The 21,256-nt window shown below is 44.5% G+C and overlaps 1 protein-coding gene across 1 annotated transcript in view; it reads right to left on the bottom strand.

Moving 5' to 3' along the window:
• Positions 1-21,256, bottom strand: part of JAK2 (Janus kinase 2) — a 1,019,755-nt gene that overhangs the window by 234,259 nt on the left and 764,240 nt on the right. Inside the window, exon 10 of the mRNA XM_085635055.1 lies at positions 3,216-3,327. Within this exon, the coding sequence (XP_085491181.1) occupies positions 3,216-3,327 (112 nt within the window). The remainder of the gene's footprint in view (positions 1-3,215; positions 3,328-21,256) is intronic.

Raw genomic sequence — 21,256 nt, 5'->3', positions numbered from 1 at the left:
TTAATTTTTGTACTTCTTGATCACAAATCTGTCTATTTCAGCTTTTTTTGTGAGTCTTTTGCCCACCTAAAAGGGTTGTTTTTAGGTCCAGACTTGCAGACAGGGGTATGGCCAACCACCTAAAATAGCAGTCGCACTATAGGAGAGTTCCCAGTCATGGTCAAGTTTATACGGCTCCCTCAGCAGTGGGGAGCCTTCAAAATGGGGAAATCAGATAAGAGACTTCCAGTTCTGACTCCACAAGCATTATGAGTCCAGGCAGAGCATGGCTAAGACAGGAAGAGAAGCGCAGCGATGAGGTGACGGTCAAGTGTGGTGAGCCAGCCCGCAGTGGGGAGCTGCATCAAAGGAGTGATGAACAGCCTGTGCTACTGGTGGTAGCCCGGGCTCACAGACACTGCCCAACCTGGTGGCTGAGTGGTGGTCTTGACTTCCCCCTGTCCCCCGGAGTGGGGGCTGACATCGCATCCGAAAAGCTGACCAAAGATAGGGGTGTCAAAGCCCTACATGCAGCCTTCACAAGGGGGACAGGAGTGCCAGCACGGCAGAGTAATCAGCATTGGTTTGACTGTTATCCCTCCTCCCCATTTGCTGGTGGATGGTGATAGGCCCAACCTGGCTGTGAATTCGCTCAGGGCGCTGCTTGTAGGGGGAATACAGGGAGACCAGTGGCCGGGCTACAGACCTGGCCCAATAGAGTCGCGTGTGGCTGACTGGTGTGGGGGGTGTGGGGGCTATCGCCCCGGACTCCTGAACCTCAGAGTATCTGCCTGTAGTGTGAGGAAACATGGACTCAGCATAGTATCCTACGCCAACAACACCATGCTCATTCTCTCCCTCACCAAGGACCCTGACATCACCTGACACAGTTTCCAGGGAGGAATGAAGGGCGTTGCATCCTGGATGAGCAGCAGCTGCCTGAAGCTCAACTCTGAGAAAACGTAAGTCCTCATCCACGGATCCACCCCCTCCGTGTGGAGGGACACCTGGTGGCCCAATGCCCTCGGAAATCCCCCACGGACCACGCCTGCAACCTCGGCATCATACTCGACTCCACTCTCACCATGAACCGACAGATCAACGCAGTATCCTCCACATGCTTCAACACCCTCCGCATACTCCGCAAGACCTTCAAATGGATTCCCCTTGAATCCAGAAAGGCCGTCACACACGTATTTATCACCAGCAAGCTGGACTACAGAAATGCTCTCTACGCTGGAATCAACAAATCTCTCCTTCACAAACTCCAGACCGTCCAGAATGCTGCATCCAGACTCGCCCTCAGCATCACACGACAGAAACACATCATCCAGCCCCTCCGAGACCTCCACTGGCTCCTAGTCGAAAAAAGAGTGACCTTCAAGCTGCTCACACACACACACACACACACACACACACACAAAAAGCCTTCCACAACACCGGACCCAATACCTCAACAAAATAATCTCCTTCCATGCTCCCAAGAGAAACCTCTGTTCTGCCGACTCTGCCCTGGCCGAAATCCCCCCATCTGCAGAGCCAGCGAGGCAGATCCTTCTCCTACATAGCGGCCAAGAGCTGGAACAAAAACCCCCTCAGCATCAGACGAAGCCCGACACTGCAAACCTTCAGGAAGGGCCTAAAGACCTGGCTCTTCAGATGACCTCGGAGCTGCCCGGACCGCTCCCCTGAGCGCCTTTAGACCTCACGGGTGTGTAGTGCGCTCCACAAATCCCTGTTTGATTGATTGACTATCGAGATTGTCCGCCACCCTCTTTGGTTCCAGACTGTTGTGGAAATTCCCAGGCCTTTCGGCATATAACTTCTTTAGAGCTAAGCTGATTGCTCGCACACAAACAGTGCCTTGGCTACGCACACTAGCACATGGAGAGTTAGTTGATAGCGACCCCTTGCTTGAGGAGAGAATGTATAGACATTCAACGATATACAGCCCCCTTCTCTGGCTCCTGTCTGGCACCGCGGACACCTCCATTGCTGGTCACTACTGACTCACCTGAAGTTGCGGTACGTTGTCTGGTTGCAAAAGACATATAGTGAGCTTACCAAAAAAATACAGGAGCTTGGAGTCCACCCATTATACCTAGCTGGCTTTACTGTCACTCATTTGCCTGCTTCTTATTAGATTTTGTTAGCCAATCTTGCATTTGTCCCAGCCACAGAGCAAAGCCTCTTTAATCATCTTTTTGATTGGTTGGCTTCAGTGCTTCGTATGCTCACTTTTAGGGAACTACTTTTTTCTTTTTGTTTAAGCACTCCATGAGAGCACACCTTTTTTCGCTTTATCCCTCTACCAGCACTTGTGTCTCGTTCTTGTGTTTCTGCCCTCCAAACTCTACATTGCTCTATTTTACTGTGTGCTTCTGCCTCGAACACTCCATGTCGCTCTCCTGTGCATGAAGATTCCACATTACATCAACAATTCCACCAGTACCAATCATAACAATGTGCTACTTCACCCCCGCTCCTGCAACACGCTCATCCAATAATTATATATATAAACAATACAGTGTCCTATGTAAATGCGTGCATGTGTGTTGAACACATGCATGTACCTACAAAACGACAACAATATTGTCAGTAGTTGTTTTTTTATCTCTGGCATACAGCAGCCGTGAGGCTGTTCAACATTGCTAAAAACTTTAACAAAAACACTAGATCTTAGAGGCAAGACCTACTGTCTTTGCCAACGTTAGCTCTTCCGGGCCGGAGGCAGTACATACAAGAAATTAACCATGCAGAGGACCATTACTAATTCGAACATGGGGGTACATAAAGTACGATAAACAGGTGAACAGAACAATGATGTAATAAAAAACATTCCTACAGAATTCAAAGTGATTCAAGCATTTCTACTCATCATTTATATGCTTAATCAGGTCTTTCTAAGAGGAGATTTATGGCTCGCGTTTTTGCCAATAAGGGCCAAGATATATTTTTCAAAATCTACAGTCAACATTGTCAGGAGATAAATATTAAAAAAAAAAAAAAATAGGTCGTCTTAGGAATACATGTGAACCAAACCTTAAAGTAAAATATAATAAATGAATTGGATAGAAAATGAAGGAATTTTCCACATGAAAAAACATGCAGATTAAACTCTCAATGAGCCTACGAAAGAAAATAAATATGCTGGTTGCTAAAGTGTAGTTACATTACTAAATATACACATTTTTATTTAAATGTAAGATGAACAAACACTGATGTACATCACATACCTCCACGGCAAAGGTGAGAAAGTATTTATTAAACTCTTTTGGGCTGCAGCGAAGAATGTAGACTCCTTTGTGGTTACCAGCCTTCTTTAGTTTATTGATCGCAACTTCCATTCTGTGGGGAAATGAGAGCTGATTGAATATTTTGCTACAGTGTGGAAAGCCGTATATTGAAGCCTACTTAACTATTAATGCTTCTTTAAAACTTGTGAAACAGCAGTACATTTTATTAACACAAAACTATTAGTCAGGTTTTCCAAATACTATCCCATGTCACATGCCTATTTGTAACTTAACACAGTATACTGATTTTTTTTTTTAAAATACTCTATATTCGGCGCGTGCGGTGATCTACAAAATAATGTGTTAATTGAACACACTTCAATACCGCTTCCAATCATTTTTTGCAGTTTTCCTGTGTGAATAATCAAATTAGAATAACTTTATGTATGAAAGCTAAGCAGACAAACACATGTTGTTTTCAGTGGACTATAACGGCCTCAACACTTTGCGGTTTTCTGATTTGTTGCAGAAAACAATAAAATATGGTAAGTAGTATTGCTTTTGAATTAAAAAACAAGTTGAACACAGGCAAATTGGCCAGCTTATAGACAGTCAGTTAGGGATGACCTCCAACGATGTTAATCGCTACCTCTTTCCTGGCTGGGCCGCCTCAACGTGGTCAAGATGTCCATTCTCCCCAAGATCCTTTACCTCTTCCAAGCACTTCCAACCCTATCCCCCAAAGGGACATTCTGAGCCTTCAACGGGAGGTTGATGTGTTTATTTGGGGTGGGGGGGGGGGAGGGGAGGCCGCGATTCTCTACCAAAGTATTAACAATGCCACGGGACCAAGGAGGGCTGGCATGCCCCGACTTTCTAGTTTATTATTGGGTGTCGCATCTGTGCTATTTCTCAGAGTGGGTGGCTCGCAAAAGCAAGAAACATTGGTTTCAAATGTACAGAGGTGTGGCCTGCCGCCCGTTCTGGGCTTTGGCTTGGTTGCTGAGGGGTGCTCGCCATTGTAGGGCCTATATTGCTACCCCAACAGGAATGGTTCTAGAGATATGGGACACAATTGCAGCGGCCTGAGGTTTTACCTCCTTTCCCTCCCCTCACACACCCTTGGCGCGCAACCCGGAGTTTCCACCAGCCCTCCAGCCCATATCCTTTCCTGCACGGGCAGTTGGAGAGTGTCATACAAATCGCACATCTATTCGAAGGGGGATTTTTAAATCTTTTGAGCAATGCAGGCAAGAATTTCACCTCCCCAACGCAGCGCGTTTGGAATACCTTCAAATTTGCCATTGGCTACATACTCCTTCATATACACAGGGCGCCACGCGCCAACTTACCCCCTTTGAATCCTTAGTCCACTCTTTTGATGGTTCCCGAGGCCTGATCTCTAGGACTTACAAGGTCCTTCAACACTCACATGCGTTACCTTCTCATACCTATCAACACCGCTGGCACACAGACCTTGAGGAAGACATTTCCCCTGACCACTGGGAACAATTGTGGAGGGACATGCCTGGCACTTTTAAAAGCATTGGGCAACAGGAGACAGCTTACAAAATCATGACCCATCGGTATTACACCCTCCTCAGATTACAAAAGATGTTCCCCAATTCCACGCCTATCTGCTGGTGTTGCCAGACCGCCCCAGGTTCATTCATGCACATATGGTGGTCTTGCCCGCTTATAACGATCTTTTGGAAGAAGGTCTTGAGCCACATCAGGGAGGCGGTGGGTATACCCATTCCGAGTACCCCAGGGGTAGTGAATCTAGGACTCCAGCCGAGGTCTCTTAAAGCAACGACTCGCTCGGATTGGCGCTTGATCTTCCACATGCTTAATGCGGCAAAGCAGGTTATATCGCTCCATTGGAAGAAATCCTTGACCGCCCCCCACCCTCCTCGGTGTGGCTCACCCGTCTATGGCAGGTAATGGCGATGGAGCTCCTCTCCATCGCGTAGCCCACACTGATGTTAAATTAAAGTGCCCTTGGCAACCCCTAGTTTCCCATCTCTCTAAACTGGAACATGCTCGAGCTGTCCCTCTCCATTTAAGAGCCCTTCAACTGTTCGATGACCCTCTGCTCCCTAGGGGAGAATGCTATGAAAGGAGCTGGGGTAGACAGGGTGGGGGTACACAATCCTCTCATGGGGTGGTTGGGTTCGACGCTCTGACCTGAGGACTTACTCCTCCTCCACTATAGCTCGTCCTCGCCAATGGAACGCTGCGCCCTCTCCTCTTCCCTCCTCTTCTCTTCTTTCCGCTTATCTTTCCTTATTTAGCTTCTTGTTTTGGCTCTTTTTTGTTCCTCTCTTTCTTAACAGGCTAGCAGGCATGGGGGCTCCCCCTGATACTGTGTTGCAGGCTGCATTTTGTGCCTCTAGTGACTGTTGGTCCCTGGTAAGCTGGTTACAAACAGATCGCGACAAGCCTATGCTGATTTTGATGACATGTTATTCACCACTAGAGCCTGCAGTGATAATCTGTAGTCAGGTTAATTCTTGTTTGCCACAATTGTCATTGCTAGCAATGTTCTTATCCCTTTGCTGTACTTATTGCTTGGCGATACACTATTGTCTTTTCAGACTTCGCTATCAGTGCACCACGCTCTCTACAGGTTTATAGCTGAAGCGATTGTACTCGCTCAAGTATACTAGACTTGAGCAATTGAGGGACTCCTTTATGATTGGTTAGTATTGGCATTTCTGAGCCGGGAGGAGGCTTCTCCAATCTACCTAGCTATGCCAAGTCCTCCTGTAGTTTTCGTATTTGATGGCTAAGTGGTGTGCTGTATCTTTTATAACTTCATTTAAGTGGACCACCGATGTATACACTCTATTTATGCCTGACTACTACTGCCTATTACCTGGTGTTTATTAATATTTTCTCTTTGTCTACAAACTTAATAAAAGAGATTTAAACATTAAAAGTTGAAATTATGTGTATTTTTCAAAAGAGCACCAACAACATGATTACATTTCTGAAATTGCTATCTTGTCGGCTTAACGAAATGGAATAGATATTTTATAAGTGTATTGGTACAACCGTCACAAAGTTTGTCGCAGGCTATGCTTGCTCTCAGCTACAAATTTCACAGCAACTCGCCATGGTTTCAAATTCAGTTATCTTTGTGCAATCATCACTTTTCATTTAGGAATGAGTAAACTATAGAAAATAATATTGATACCTAACAAGCAACACACATTCATGCAAACTATGCAGATTTTAATGTTAGGACATAGCCACTTGTAATTAACTGTGACTATTCATGATGTGTCGTGTTGGGTGGTTTCTGCTTCGTACAACAAAATGCATTCTGAACTCGAGTCATTCATGACAGAAGAGTACTAAAGGAATTTACTTTGTCTTGTGCAGTCTTACACAGCTTACATAATATGTATATTTTTGTTTTTCTTAAATGTCCTTATTGAACAAATTACTCATCGTTTGGTAACGCTTTTTCTGGTAGACTCTAACCTCAGATACCTCACTTTATAATATGCCCCAGGCCTCAGACCATGTGACTGTGCTCACAGCGGCATTGTTTAATTAAATGAACTGTTCTGGTTTTACCAAGCGCCTCTTGTTTTCTTAAGGTATTTTATATTCAAGCAATAGTCCCATGTACCTTCTCAGAGCAGGAGGAGAGGTGGGGGGGGGGCAAAATCCCAGGGTGCCCAATGCCCTACCCTGAGCCTGGAGAGTACCCCAAGGGGGCTCCAGGAAGGGAGTCTAGTTTGTGCTAGGAGACCATCCACTAAGGGGGACCCCGTAGTGTCAGGAGAACTTGAGGGGGAGACTGATACCAGCGTCCAACCAGTTCTAGTGCCGGACAGTACCACTCCGCAAAGGTTGGTATATAAGCCCCGATGGAGGATTTTGAAGATGGAGGATTTTGAAGGGGGAGGAAGGACACCCTGCCGAACTCCTGTCCAACCTAAGGGTACAAACCCTGGGTTGGAAGACCAGTTGCAGTACTGAACCCCTGAAATGGTGGGAGAATTGTGCGGGCGGCTGCCACAAGCGCTCTGACAGTTCTGGATCCTGGGGGTACCACTCCCAAAAGGAGGGTACGGAAGCCCAGAAGGAAGGGAAGGAAGGACTTGCCCCTGACTTCTGTCCAGCCTAAGGGTACAGGGCCTGGCCTGGAGGATCAGTCTCAGGACACCATCCCTGAACTGCCGGGAGCTGGAGTGGAAAAAGAATGTGAAGAACCTGGTGTTACCGCCCCCCCTCTAACAACAGAGGGCAGAGACCACTGGATGGCCGGGGGCCCGGCTCTGGACGCTGATAGCGGTCTGTGACCTCTGTTGGTAGCTGTCCTTGTGGATAGAGGTTTCCTTGGGCTGGGGACAGAAGTTAGACTCAAGGGGTGAAATGGGCCACATCACTTTGTTGGCCATGGTGGTACTCTCTGCCTGCTGGGAAGCGTCTGTGAACTTAAAGTTAGGCACTTCACTGATGGGGTCCGCAGGTGAGGAGAGGATTCCTCATGGGTTAGCTTAATGGGCTCTGAGAGTATAGACAGAGGGATCCAACTGGGTTCAGAGAGGCGTAGAACTGGTGTGTGGCACTGCAATAGGGGGCTGGGGCCATGTTCTATCACACTAAGCAGGAAAGCTCATCAAGGTTTTGATTAGTGTACCCTGGCTTTAGGCTGGAAGGGGGTTGTGTTAGACCTAGCCCTTTTTGCAGGGTTATCCCCAAACATTTTGCCTTCTTCCGCCTATTTTTCTGATCTTTTTGTTGAATTAGGACACTGGTAACCAGTGGTAAATTGCATGTGCTCGTCATCTCTAAAACATGGTATGATTGGTTTACACATCCTTGGCAAATTTGATTTACATGTAAGTCCCTTATACAGTGATATACCATATACTCAGACAAAAAAACATATTGTTCCAGAGCACAAGCACATACGTATCCAGATCAATAATGTCAAAGGTTCAGGAGAAAATTCAGTCCATATATTCAGAAGAACAGTCTTCTTTATTTTCTTGTCTCCCAAAGCCTCATTGCATGACGATTCACAATATAAGGTAAATACAAAGATTGCACCCAACACGTGTTTCGTCTTGGGTAAATAACCCAACGACTTCCTCAGGGCTACAGAAATGAAAAAAATACTGTTCAGACAATATATCATTATAACAAATATAACAACATGTATATCCAACATAAAAAAATAAAAAGATCCATTGAGAAAATGATCCAGAGAGGGACCAGGTGAAAAGAGTAACACCCAGTGAGAATAAACACCAGAAAACACAGTGCACAGAGCTCCCAAAAATTCAACTGAAATCAGATCAAGAGTAGACACCAAAGCCAAACAACTAAAAGCAGAAGATCGACGAAAAAGCAATAGGGTCAGAACAGAATCCTACTCCACATCTAAAGAGTCAAGATTAGATGTTGAGACTAAACTATTTTGCACTAAACACGAATCAGTATTCATAAATAAACAGAAGAAGAACCAAGACAAGTCAAAGATCACCAAATTACACCTGTGTTAAAGAATTCATAAACGTCATATAATAAAAATATAGGCGTGTGAGTATAGAAAGTCTGTATTCTATATATTTAGACAAATTCACTCACCAAATCTCATAAAGTAGAAGCAATACGTCATACATAAATATGGACTTTGCTCAATTTCGTGTAATATATGCCTGAAGTAATTCGTATTAGTCCAAAGTTCAGCAGTAACAGCTATATAGCTGTTAAGGGAAAAAAGAAAAACAGATGGGCGAATTACCATTTATATGGGATCAATATATCGCAAAATCTCATTAACCAAATATGTGGAGCATGTAATAAACTAGGTAACAACACGCTAAACATATGAATAAAGCATGCAGTAAATCTAGATAATAGCGCGCTAGATCTAATAAAAGAAGACTTGTATCTCAAAGAGACCTAAGATATTGGTTGCATGCCAGACACGCACTAGCAAAGAGGAAATAATAAAAGTAGTTACTTGAGGACAATAAGCCCCAAGTCAATACTAAGTAATGTGATTCTCTATGTTATAAAGTACGATTTAAAATACTTCAAAAAATGTTTCTATATTTTACCTGAGTGGAGCTATCAGTTAAAAGTGATCAAAAGGCCATTTCGAAAGTAATGAAATTCAAATATCTGTAACCGGAAAGAAAGAAAGGAAAAGATGTTTCTAATCTATAATCGACTAAAGTGAGACACAATAACATCGTAACAAGCATTAGTCAAATGTCGTTATGGTTCACTGTCTATACTAGTCATACTCGCTGCATACTAGCTAAGTTTGTAAGAACAATTACAGGAAACTCAAATAAAGCATAGCCAAGCAGCTTCCTAAACATAATTTTGTACCCAAGTCATCTCCATAAGGTATTGGGTCCATATCAAAAGCCAGGATCCAACCACATAATATAGTACTCCAAGCATTGTCAAATACGATACAGCTAAAGCCACGACGCTATGCGTGTCCACTGATACTTTACAGGCATACACCCATATATATTGGTAGAGACCAGTATGTAAAGAAAACATAGTGCCCGGTGTCATAATCTTACCGATAAGGAGAGTGCTCCGTTAGTAGTGAGAACCAATTCATATAAGCCCCGATGCTGTTTGGTACCGCTATTTTAAGCAGAAACGCACGGGTGGCGTCATTCACGTTGTTTAATCGAGAAAAGAAGAACGGACTAACGCAACCGATATATGAGAAAAATAGCCGCCATCTTTAAACGGTGGGCTATGTAAGAAAATATGTCAAATAACTAGAAATGAGGGGAAAAGGTGTGCACAATTCCCATTTACGACCAGCCACAGCACAAATTAGGCAATGGGTATCATACCAATCAGAAGTAACACGAATCAATGTGAGGGAAGGTCCAAGGGAAAAAAACTTTTAATAGACCTGCAGGTTGTGTTTCCCCTAATTCTCAACACAAAAAACACTATGGCAACCCGGGTCTCGTGCTGAGTCAAATATAACAACCAGGAGAAAGTATATATATCTCTAATCCGACATCTCTTTAAGAGAGAACCCTTTAAGGACAGGACCCATCAATCACAAAAGGTGGTGAGTTTTTCATCATTTGGGTCTGTACATCTCAATATGACGGACCAGATCTTGGAGTAACGACCTGGTAACGTGCAGAGAGAATGCAACAATGGAGGATTGCTGTCAGATCTCCAAAAAAATGTGTCAGAAATGACATTGTATCCAAAAGTTAGTGAAGGGGATCCTAAGGTCAGCAGCACTAAATAATAAGAGTGAAAATAAAAATGGCTAGAGGAACTCAAATGTTCTTTATTCGGTAGAGTGCCCCTGTCATAGTTAAAAAGCAATATGGCAATTTAGCACAAATATTTTGTCATTATGCTAATGTCCATAGCAGTATGGTCGACATGTTTCTGCCCATTGTGATCTGCAAGTATCAGGGCTTTCTTCAGGACCTTAGATGCTGCTGTGGTTTAGTGAAAAAATGTGACAGAGTAATTCAAGTGAAAAAAAACTTAAAGATAAAATAATCCTACCGCACCGGTCAATTCAAAAGATATCGAACCCGGGTACCTAGGAACACAAAAAAGACGGTTGGAAAATACAATCAACCTGGTATATAGAAGAGATTCAGCATAAGGTCATCACTATTCAATGACACTAAGAACAGCATACAATGATGCTTTAAAGCATTTAATTAATAAATCAAATTGCACTTACCCATAAGTATTGGGTGATGCTCTCACCTCAACCTGGTCCTGACTCAGGGAAAGGGGCCCCGCTCTAGTTAAAAATGAAGAAAGAATTCAGGCTGCTAGTTATCATGCCTAAATTATATCTTCTCATTAAACATAGCTGCAACAGCGAGAACTAGCCCATGTACTGCGAAAAAGAGAGGAAAAGAGTGGATTTGAGGCGACATGGTCATGATCTGAACAATAGCTTTTTAAGCTCCGTGATGAATTCAAGAGACGATTTACTTAGTCTAAAAAACGATCCCTAATTGGCAGTGATATTAAAAGGGAAACAACGAGCAAAGTGACAGCCCCACTATCGTTTGGAGACTATCTCGTTTACAGGTGCCAGTATATTTAAGTCAAAGGAAGCATCCAAACATTAAGAAAGCAAGGGAGCTAGCGCTCGCATGTTACGCGCAGAGAGACAGCCCCCCTATCGTTTAGAGACATATGTTGTATACTGATGATAGTGTATTTAAGTTTGAAGGAAGCATTCAACACACTGGGAAAGTAAGAGAGCTACTGCTAGACCTACCTCTCCGTCGGTACCCCGGGGCGGTCTTTGAGTAAAGACCGGAGTTGCCGACGAGAGGGTCTAAGCTCTCTTTATAGTCGAAAAAAAACCAAAATAGTTCCAGGTGCGGGAATTTCAGAAGGAGGCCAAGTTAGTGCCTGTCCCAATTTAAAGTGCAATGCGCATGTGTAACAAAACAGACACTGATTGAGGAACACCTCGTCCCGGTACGCATGTGCGGTACACAGCCATTAACCAACTGCAGCATGCGAACCTACGTGTTTAAACAGAAAGAAAAGAGCAAACTCATCCGTGTAAAAGGGAAACACGACCTCGTATGCGCTATCTCTATGATAAAAATAATTAGAAATAATTAGATCCCTGCAGGCAGAGGGTACAGAACCCAGTAAGATACATAGTACCAAGTTCTATCTAGTTGCCATACGTTCGAGCACAGAATTGCAGCAACATAGAACTACAACAAGAGCCAAGGAATGTCATCATTGAGCCCCACTATGTCAGAATGTAATCGGTGTACCCATCTTTGTTCTCTGCGTAGCAGAAAGCGTTGGACATCTGTAACATGTGGAGGAATATGCGGTTGTTCTAGGATAACCCAACGTAAATCATTCTCTTTATGACCTGCTGTAATAAAGTGATTAGTGAGTTTAGTCGCACTTATTTTGCACCGTATGGTGCTTTTGTGTTCTGAAATCCTCCACTTGATCTTGCGAGATGTCATACCCACATAGTCTTTTCCACAGGGGCATTTAATCAAATAAATAACCCTTTCGCTGTTACAATTGGTGTGTTTGCTCAGGACCCAAGGTTTACTTGTGCCAATGTCTATCTCTGTTGTATGTGAGGTTTGAGGGCATGCTGAACAGGTCCCACAGGGAAAATGGCCAATGACCGGAGGTAAGCCCCATAATGTGGTATTTGCAGGGTTTTTCATTACTCTGGGACGTGTATGTACTAACTGGTCTTTTATGTTGGAGCTCCTCTTAAAGGCAAATAGCGGAGGAGGCAGAACACTACCTTCAATTTTAAGCACTCTCCAATTCTTTAGAATGCTCTTCTTTAATGCATTAGAGTAACTACAAAAAGTATTGACACGTGATTCTTTTGTCTTCATCAGTCGAATTGCAAATCTTCTTCTCTAGGAGAGCCTCCCTATGATTATTCGCAGCACTTTTCATAGATGTCTTAATAGTTCTCTTGGGATACTGTCTCTCAAGAAGCTGTGTAGAAAGGTAAGAGGCATGTTCTCGGTATTTGGAAATGTCGGAACAATTCCGGCGTATACGGAGAAATTGTCCGAATGGCAGGTTCTCCCTAAGAGCTTTAGGATGGAAGCTCTGAAAATGTAATAGGGAGTTGCATGCCATCGGTTTTCTGTACAATTCTGTGTTGATTACTCCATTGTTAGAGCCAATTAGTAGATCCAAAATGGGTATGCTTTCCTGAGAGAATTCACAGGTGAATTTTAAGAATTCGTTCCTGTTGTTTAACCAGGAGTGGAAATTCTTGATCGTGTCAGCGGTACCTCTCCATATGACTAAAATGTCATCTATATATCGTTTCCAGGTCAAAATGTGACCTAGAAACGGATTAGCTGTTGACAGGATCTCAGTCTGCTCAATTTGATGGACATACAGGTTCGCTAGAGAAGGAGCAGAAATACTCCCCATGGATGTTCCGGAGATCTGTAAAAATAATTCATCCTCAAATTTGAAAAAATTCTCCTTCATAGCCAAGGTGGCGCAAGACATGATGAAATCAACTGGTGTGGGACTCTCCAGATCCACTCCTTCCAAAAGCGCTCTAACCACAGACAGTGTCTCATTTTGTGGAATACAGGTATATAATGACTCCACGTCAAAGCTTACCAGGAAATCTTGTGTAATGTCAAATGGCATCCCATCTAAGATACGTAACAAGTCTTTGGTATCCTCAATGTAGGAAGGCATAGTTCTCACAAGTGGCTTCAAATCAAAGGAGACCCTTTTCAGACTAGACAAGAACTAGCCGGATTCTTTAGGAAAGTCAGACTACGTGCTTTCTTTAAAGATAAACCACATGAAAGTGATGAGGAGGATACAACTAATACTGGTTTACGTCTTAAATCCACATTTATGGGGAGTATTTTTGCTCCTTCTCTAGCGAACCTGTATGTCCATCAAATTGAGCAGACTGAGATCCTGTCAACAGCTAATCCGTTTCTAGGTCACATTTTGACCTGAAAACGATATATAGATGACATTTTAGTCATATGGAGAGGTACCGCTGACACGATCAAGAATTTCCACTCCTGGTTAAACAACAGGAACGAATTCTTAAAATTCACCTGTGAATTCTCTCAGGAAAGCATACCCATTTTGGATCTACTAATTGGCTCTAACAATGGAGTAATCAACACAGAATTGTACAGAAAACCGATGGCACGCAACTCCCTATTACATTTTCAGAGCTTTCATCCTAAAGCTCTTAGGGAGAACCTGCCATTCGGACAATTTCTCCGTATACGCCGGAATTGTTCCGACATTTCCAAATACCGAGAACATGCCTCTTACCTTTCTACACAGCTTCTTGAGAGACAGTATCCCAAGAGAACTATTAAGACATCTATGAAAAGTGCTGCGAATAATCATAGGGAGGCTCTCCTAGAGAAGAAGATTTGCAATTCGACTGATGAAGACAAAAGAATCACATGTGTCAATACTTTTTGTAGTTACTCTAATGCATTAAAGAAGAGCATTCTAAAGAATTGGAGAGTGCTTAAAATTGAAGGTAGTGTTCTGCCTCCTCCGCTATTTGCCTTTAAGAGGAGCTCCAACATAAAAGACCAGTTAGTACATACACGTCCCAGAGTAATGAAAAACCCTGCAAATACCACATTATGGGGCTTACCTCCGGTCATTGGCCATTTTCCCTGTGGGACCTGTTCAGCATGCCCTCAAACCTCACATACAACAGAGATAGACATTGGCACGAGTAAACCTTGGGTCCTGAGCAAACACACCAATTGTAACAGCGAAAGGGTTATTTATTTGATTAAATGCCCCTGCGGAAAAGACTATGTGGGTATGACATCTCGCAAGATCAAGTTGAGGATTTCAGAACACAAAAGCACCATACGGTGCAAAAAAAGTACGACTAAACTCACTAATCACTTTATTACAGCAGGTCATAAAGAGAATGATTTACGTTGGGTTATCCTAGAACAACCGCATATTCCTCCACATGTTACAGATGTCCAACGCTTTCTGCTACGCAGAGAACAAAGATGGGTACACCGATTACATTCTGACATAGTGGGGCTCAATGATGACATTCCTTGGCTCTTGTTGTAGTTCTATGTTGCTGCAATTCTGTGCTCGAACGTATGGCAACTAGATAGAACTTGGTACTATGTATCTTACTGGGTTCTGTACCCTCTGCCTGCAGGGATCTAATTATTTCTAATTATTTTTATCATAGAGATAGCGCATACGAGGTCGTGTTTTCCTTTTACACGGATGCGTTTGCTCTTTTCTTTCTGTTTAAACACGTAGGTTCGCATGCTGCAGTTGGTTAATGGCTGTGTACCGCACATGCGTACCGGGACGAGGTGTTCCTCAATCAGTGTCTGTTTTGTTACACATGCGCATTGCACTTTAAATTGGGACAGGCACTAACTTGGCCTCCTTCTGAAATTCCCGCACCTGGAACTATTTTTTTTTTTTTTCGACTATAAAGAGAGCTTATACCCTCTCGTCGGCACCTCCGGTCTTTACTCAAAGACCGCCCCGGGGTACCGACGGAGAGGTAGGTCTAGCAGTAGCTCTCTTACTTTCCCAGTGTGTTGAATGCTTCCTTCAAACTTAAATACACTATCATCAGTATACGACATATGTCTCTAAACGATAGGGGGGCTGTCTCTCTGCGCGTAACATGCGAGCGCTAGCTCCCTTGCTTTCTTAATGTTTGGATGCTTCCTTTGACTTAAATATACTGGCACCTGTAAACGAGATAGTCTCCAAACGATAGTGGGGCTGTCACTTTGCTTGTTGTTTCCCTTTTAATATCACTGCCAATTAGGGATCGTTTTTTAGACTAAGTAAATCGTCTCTTGAATTCATCACGAAGCTTAAAAAGCTATTGTTCAGATCATGACCATGTCGCCTCAAATCCACTCTTTTCCCCTCTTTTTCGCAGTACATGGGCTAGTTCTCGCTGTTGCAGCTATGTTTAATGAGAAGATATAATTTAGGCATGATAACTAGCAGCATGAATTCTTTCTTCATTTTTAACTAGAGCGGGGCCCCTTTCCCTGAGTCAGGACCAGGTTGAGGTGAGGGCATCACCCAATACTTATGTGTAAGTGCAATTTGATTTATTAATTAAATGCTTTAAAGCATCATTGTATGCTGTTCTTAGTGTCATTGAATAGTGATGACCTTATGCTGAATCTCTTCTATATACCAGGTTGATTGTATTTTCCAACCGTCTTTTTTGTGTTCCTAGGTACCCGGGTTCGATATCTTTTGAATTGACCGGTGCGGTAGGATTATTTTATCTTAAGTATTTTTTCACTTGAATTACTCTGTCACATTTTTTCACTAAACCACAGCAGCATCTAAGGTCCTGAAGAAAGCCCTGATACTTGCAGATCACAATGGGCAGAAACATGTCGACCATACGGATATGGACATTAGCATAATGACAAAATATTTGTGCTAAATTGCCATATTGCTTTTTAACTATGACAGGGGCACTCTACCGAATAAAGAACATTTGAGTTCCTCTAGCCATTTTTATTTTCACTCTTATTATTTAGTGCTGCTGACCTTAGGATCCCCTTCACTAACTTTTGGATACAATGTCATTTCTGACACATTTTTTTGGAGACCTGACAGCAACCCTCCTTTGTTGCATTCTCTCTGCACGTTACCAGGTCGTTACTCCAAGATCTGGTCCGTCATATTGAGATGTACAGACCCAAATGATGAAAAACTCACCACCTTTTGTGATTGATGGGTCCTGTCCTTAAAGGGTTCTCTCTTAAAGAGATGTCGGATTAGAGATATATATACTTTCTCCTGGTTGTTATATTTGACTCAGCACGAGACCCGGGTTGCCATAGTGTTTTTTGTATCATACCAATCATCCCCAAGTAAATAGCAATAATGATATATACTAAAGGAAACCCCCGCAATGAGAGGAAAAAAGAAGAAAAAGAGAAACATTCTGATAAGTAATAGCTATCAATGTTCAAAAGATCATCAGCATTTCACAAAATAGTTGTGATATTGGGATTCTTCATTAAGTTCTTATTATATCAGTGTTACCATCACATCAGAACCACATACTGAGCCATAAAGAGAATGGTAAGAACTTGTTAATAGCCAAACAAGGAGAAAGACAGGAAGTAAAAAAGTAGAAAAGTATCTTAGAGAAAGGAGAGCCAAATAACCCAAGGTATCTTTAGAGGATAACCTTAGATTGATGAAATCCATTAATTTAGAGTTTTTATACACAAATATCACAGTTACAACAGTACAGGGCATGTGTCCTAAGTTGCAGGCAAAATCAAAGGACCATATCACAGACGATACAGTGCATATAAACACATAAGATAAGTATTTCTTCATAGATTTAACACAGCAGAAATATTGATGTAGCTTACAGAGTGTATAAAATAGCTACCAAATTATTCCATCAAGGTCAACACATTAATTCAGTCCAAATGTAGATCGAAAGCATAGTTACAGTCATGAAAGCGCGATACTTATTTAACATCCAGAAAGTAGTGTAATTCATGATCAACATTAATTCCGAGATCCACAGCTCATAATTTAGAAATCCATCGTGCTTCACACTGACGCAATCTAAGCTCTCTATCCCCGCCCCTGGGATCTGCTTTAACAGTTTCAATACAGTGGAACTGGAAGCTTAATGAAGTTCCCTGATCCGGACAAATTGCAGCATGGTTGCCTATTGGATATCTGATGTCCAGATTCTTCAAGGCACGGAAGTGTTAAGCTATTCTTTCTTTAAGTGGGCGAATAGTACTTCCCACATAGATTTTTTTACATTTACACTGAATCACATAGACAATAAAGTTAGTCAGGCAGTCCATGTGGTCATGGATCCGGAAAGTACGTGAGCCATTATACTCAAAATCTTTAATCCCTTTCCTCGCTAGCCTACACATGCTACAATTGCCACATGCATAGAATCCGATATTCAGTTGTTGGAGCCACATTGTTTTAGTTTGTGATTTTTTAGGATAACTTGGGCTGATAATGCTCTGTATTGTTTTCCCCCTCCTGTATGTAATACTCGGGGTCTTTGAGATGTGAGGTTCCAATGTTTTGTCCACAGTTAGTAAAGGCCAATTATCTTTGAGTATCCTGTAAAGTTTATGGGACCAGGGGTGGTAATTCGTTACCAGTCTTATCTGATTACTTTTTACTTTACATTTGGAGATATCTTTTAAGGTATCAGAACGTTTGAGTCGCATCGTTCTCTCTTTAGCCTTGCGGATCGTTTCTTGTGGATAGCCTCTAGTAAGTAACCTAATCTCAATATCTCTCAGATTTTTTACGAAATCATCATCTCTGCTACAATTCCTGCGGGCCCTCAGCATTTATCTGGCTTTTTGGATGTGCACTACTTGCGTGCAATAATGAATTGCAAGCCGTGGTTTTACGGTGTATTTTACTCTGTATCTTACCTCCATGATGAAAAAGTTCCAAATCAAGGAAAATAATTGTGACGGGGTAGGGGATAGCGGTGCCATAAACACCCCTGACTGTCACTGTCCGGCACTTGATTGCGCTAAAAACCCTTCTCTCACCACGCAGGCATCTGAGGGACATTCCCGGCTGGACAACTGGGCTCCGTACAATCGCCTCGATTGGACGATAGAGGATGAGCACCATACCTTTAAGACGGAGTTTCCCTGCGTGGAAGCCCCTCCCCCGGATGACGTCTTCATCGGCGGGACTTCAAAGGAGAGTCCGAGAAGAGAGACGACGGACGGCGTTTCCCCGGAGGTCGAGAGAGAGCGAAGGAGACTGGAGGAGCGGGAGTCGGAGAGAAGGAGAGTGGAGGAGCGGGAGACGGACTTGGGAATATCGGAGGAGTGCGAGCCCGAGCGGAAGGGAGCGGAAACGACGGAGCTGGAGTGGAGGAGAAGGCCTGACCGCGGAGGCCGGACGGAAGGCGGAAGAACCCACCTCGACGTGACGACTACGAGGGGAGAAACCTACAAGCCAGGAGGCCAACACATCCGTGAGGCGCCCTGCCACGTTCCCGGGGGAGGAGCGTGGCTGGAGCAGGTACGAGGGAAAGTTGCGGGGTGGGTGGGGAAGGGAAAACGCCTCTGAATAAAGCCGCCTGTAGCCACTTCAGCCCCGATCAGACCACAACACCTTCCCCTGAGCACCTAGGCACGCAACAACTGTTCCCCAACACGGTGTTCCTCACTCCCGGCCCTAACGTCACCACAGTACCCAGCGTTTATCTGACACCTGCTTTCCTTTATCTTTTGGGGCATATACACCGGAGAGACCAGACCAGACCACCCCTCCGAGCCACCGCCAAGAGAAAGAGGGACCACCCTGGAAGACATCCCACGAAGCAACACCTACCACAGGCAGCTGTCCTCCAGTGGGAACGAATTACTGTGTATACTGTTGAAATAAAAACTCCCTAGAACCTCTTAAAGCCTGAGCCTGCGTATCTGTCACCCGGACCCACTACACTGGTGTCAGAAGTGGGATTTACCACCACAAGGTCCATCTGGATGGAAAAGATGGACGCCCTAATCCAGCACCTCGTCCAGGGACAGGAGAAACTGGAATGGGCAATCCAACGACAGATGACGTCAGCACAAGCAGACCGGGACCTGTTCCAAAACACCATAACAGCTCAATTGGACAGCATACAGAAGACCAGCTCAGTCCCTACCCTACCGGTACCCATAGACCGTCGGCCCCTGTCTATCCCTAACCCATCAGGTATTTCCTTGCAGAAATACGTCCATGGTGAAGACCCCGACGTCTTTCTTATGAACTTCGAAAGGGTCGCCAGAGCATTGGGGTGGCCGGAGGAAAAGTGGCCCCACTTTTTGGCTCCCCTATTGACCGGGGAAGCCCAGTTTGCCTACCAGCTGGCCAACCCCTCTGGACTGGTCCCATATCCTACCATTAAGACAATTATACTTGACCATCTGGGGCTTGATGGGGAGGCCTACCGGGTCCGCTTCCGGAAGGAACGAGGGACACCGGGAGAGAACCCCAAAACCCTGTTCATCAGGCTCAAGATGGCCGCCGACAAGTGGCTGAAGCCGTCGACTAGTACAATGGAGGACGTGATGACTAAAATATATCTAGAACAGTTCATGGAGGCTTTGCCGTACGCCAGTCAGAGGTGGCTGAAACAACATTCAGGATTAACGCTAGATGAGGCCATAGAAATGCCCGCCAACTATGCAAGAGCCCAACCCAAGTCCCTGGGATGGGAGGGAGAAAAGGGGCAAAAGGGAGTCAGCCTCGGAAAAGGAGACAAGAAGCAGAGGAGCGTTGTTGAACCCTCTAGACCCCAGCCTATGCGGATCGAGGGTCCCCCTCCGGTCCGAGGGCCCCAGTGCTTCGATTGTGGGGACTGGGGTCATATAGCCAGGCTCTGCCCGAGGAAGCGGTCCACTGAGGAGCCGATGGAAGTCGGATACTTGCCACGGTCCGTACTCTACTCAGCCGAGATGGGGAGCTCATTCTACGTGAGTTTGCAGTTGAACGGGAGGACAGTGAGAGCATTGTTAGATTCAGGCTGTCGACAGTCGGTGGTACAGGACCATCTCATACACCCACACCAGTATTTACCAGGCGCAGTGGTCCACATCCATTGTGTACACGGGGACGTGAGACCGTATCCCCTTGCCCAGATAACAATACACCCCGTGAACAAAGGCCCCTGTACGGTGAGAGTGGGGGTGGTGAAGTCCCTTCCTGAGGAGATGCTGTTGGGGGTGGACATCCCGGAGTTTATGGTGTTGTTTTCAGGGTCTATGGCTACAGCCCCTTTAGAGAGCAGGTTCGACAGGGCTGCTCTCCTGTCCCCAGAACCATGGATTTTGGACCGCAGTTTTCGGTTCGCGCAGGCTAACGATACCACCCTATTCAACGCCTGGGAGAGCGCCCATGTGACCCAAACCCAGTAGGTTAAAAAGTTTCCCCGTTTTTTTATTAAAAACGAGTTACTGTACCGGGAGGGGACAGAGGGAGGGACTCCACAGCTGTTAGTCCCCGTTTCTTTCCGAGAACAGGTCCTTTTCTTTGCCCATGCACACCTTACAGCAGGGCATAGCGGAAAGGAGAAAACAACAGAGACCATAACGAGGCTCTTCTACTGGCCAGGGATATATAAAGATGTTCACAACTACTGCATGAAGTGCGAGATATGCCAAAGGAAAAATACACACCGCCCCTCTGCGGCCCCGTTACGACCTCTACCCATAATCGGAAGACCTTTTGAGAGAGTGGGAATGGATCTGATTGGACCCCTGCCGAAATCTGCGAAAGGACACCTATACGCCCTCGTGGTGGTTGATTATGCCACAAGGTTCATCGAGGCCTTTCCTTTACGCACCCAGACTACAGTGCATGTCGCGGAGAAAATGGTGGAGTTGTTCTCTCGCGTGGGATTTCCTAAAGAGATCTTAACGGACCAGGGTACGCCCTTCACCTCTAAATTGATGAAAGAAGTATGCAAAACCCTAGATATACACCACCTACGTACCTCT

Source organism: Triturus cristatus, chromosome 2_1 (assembly GCF_964204655.1).
Source record: "Triturus cristatus chromosome 2_1, aTriCri1.1, whole genome shotgun sequence".
In the NCBI taxonomy this organism is placed as follows: domain Eukaryota; kingdom Metazoa; phylum Chordata; class Amphibia; order Caudata; family Salamandridae; genus Triturus; species Triturus cristatus.
Note: the sequence above shows the minus strand (reverse complement) of the source record. Positions and strands in the feature narration are given on the sequence as shown.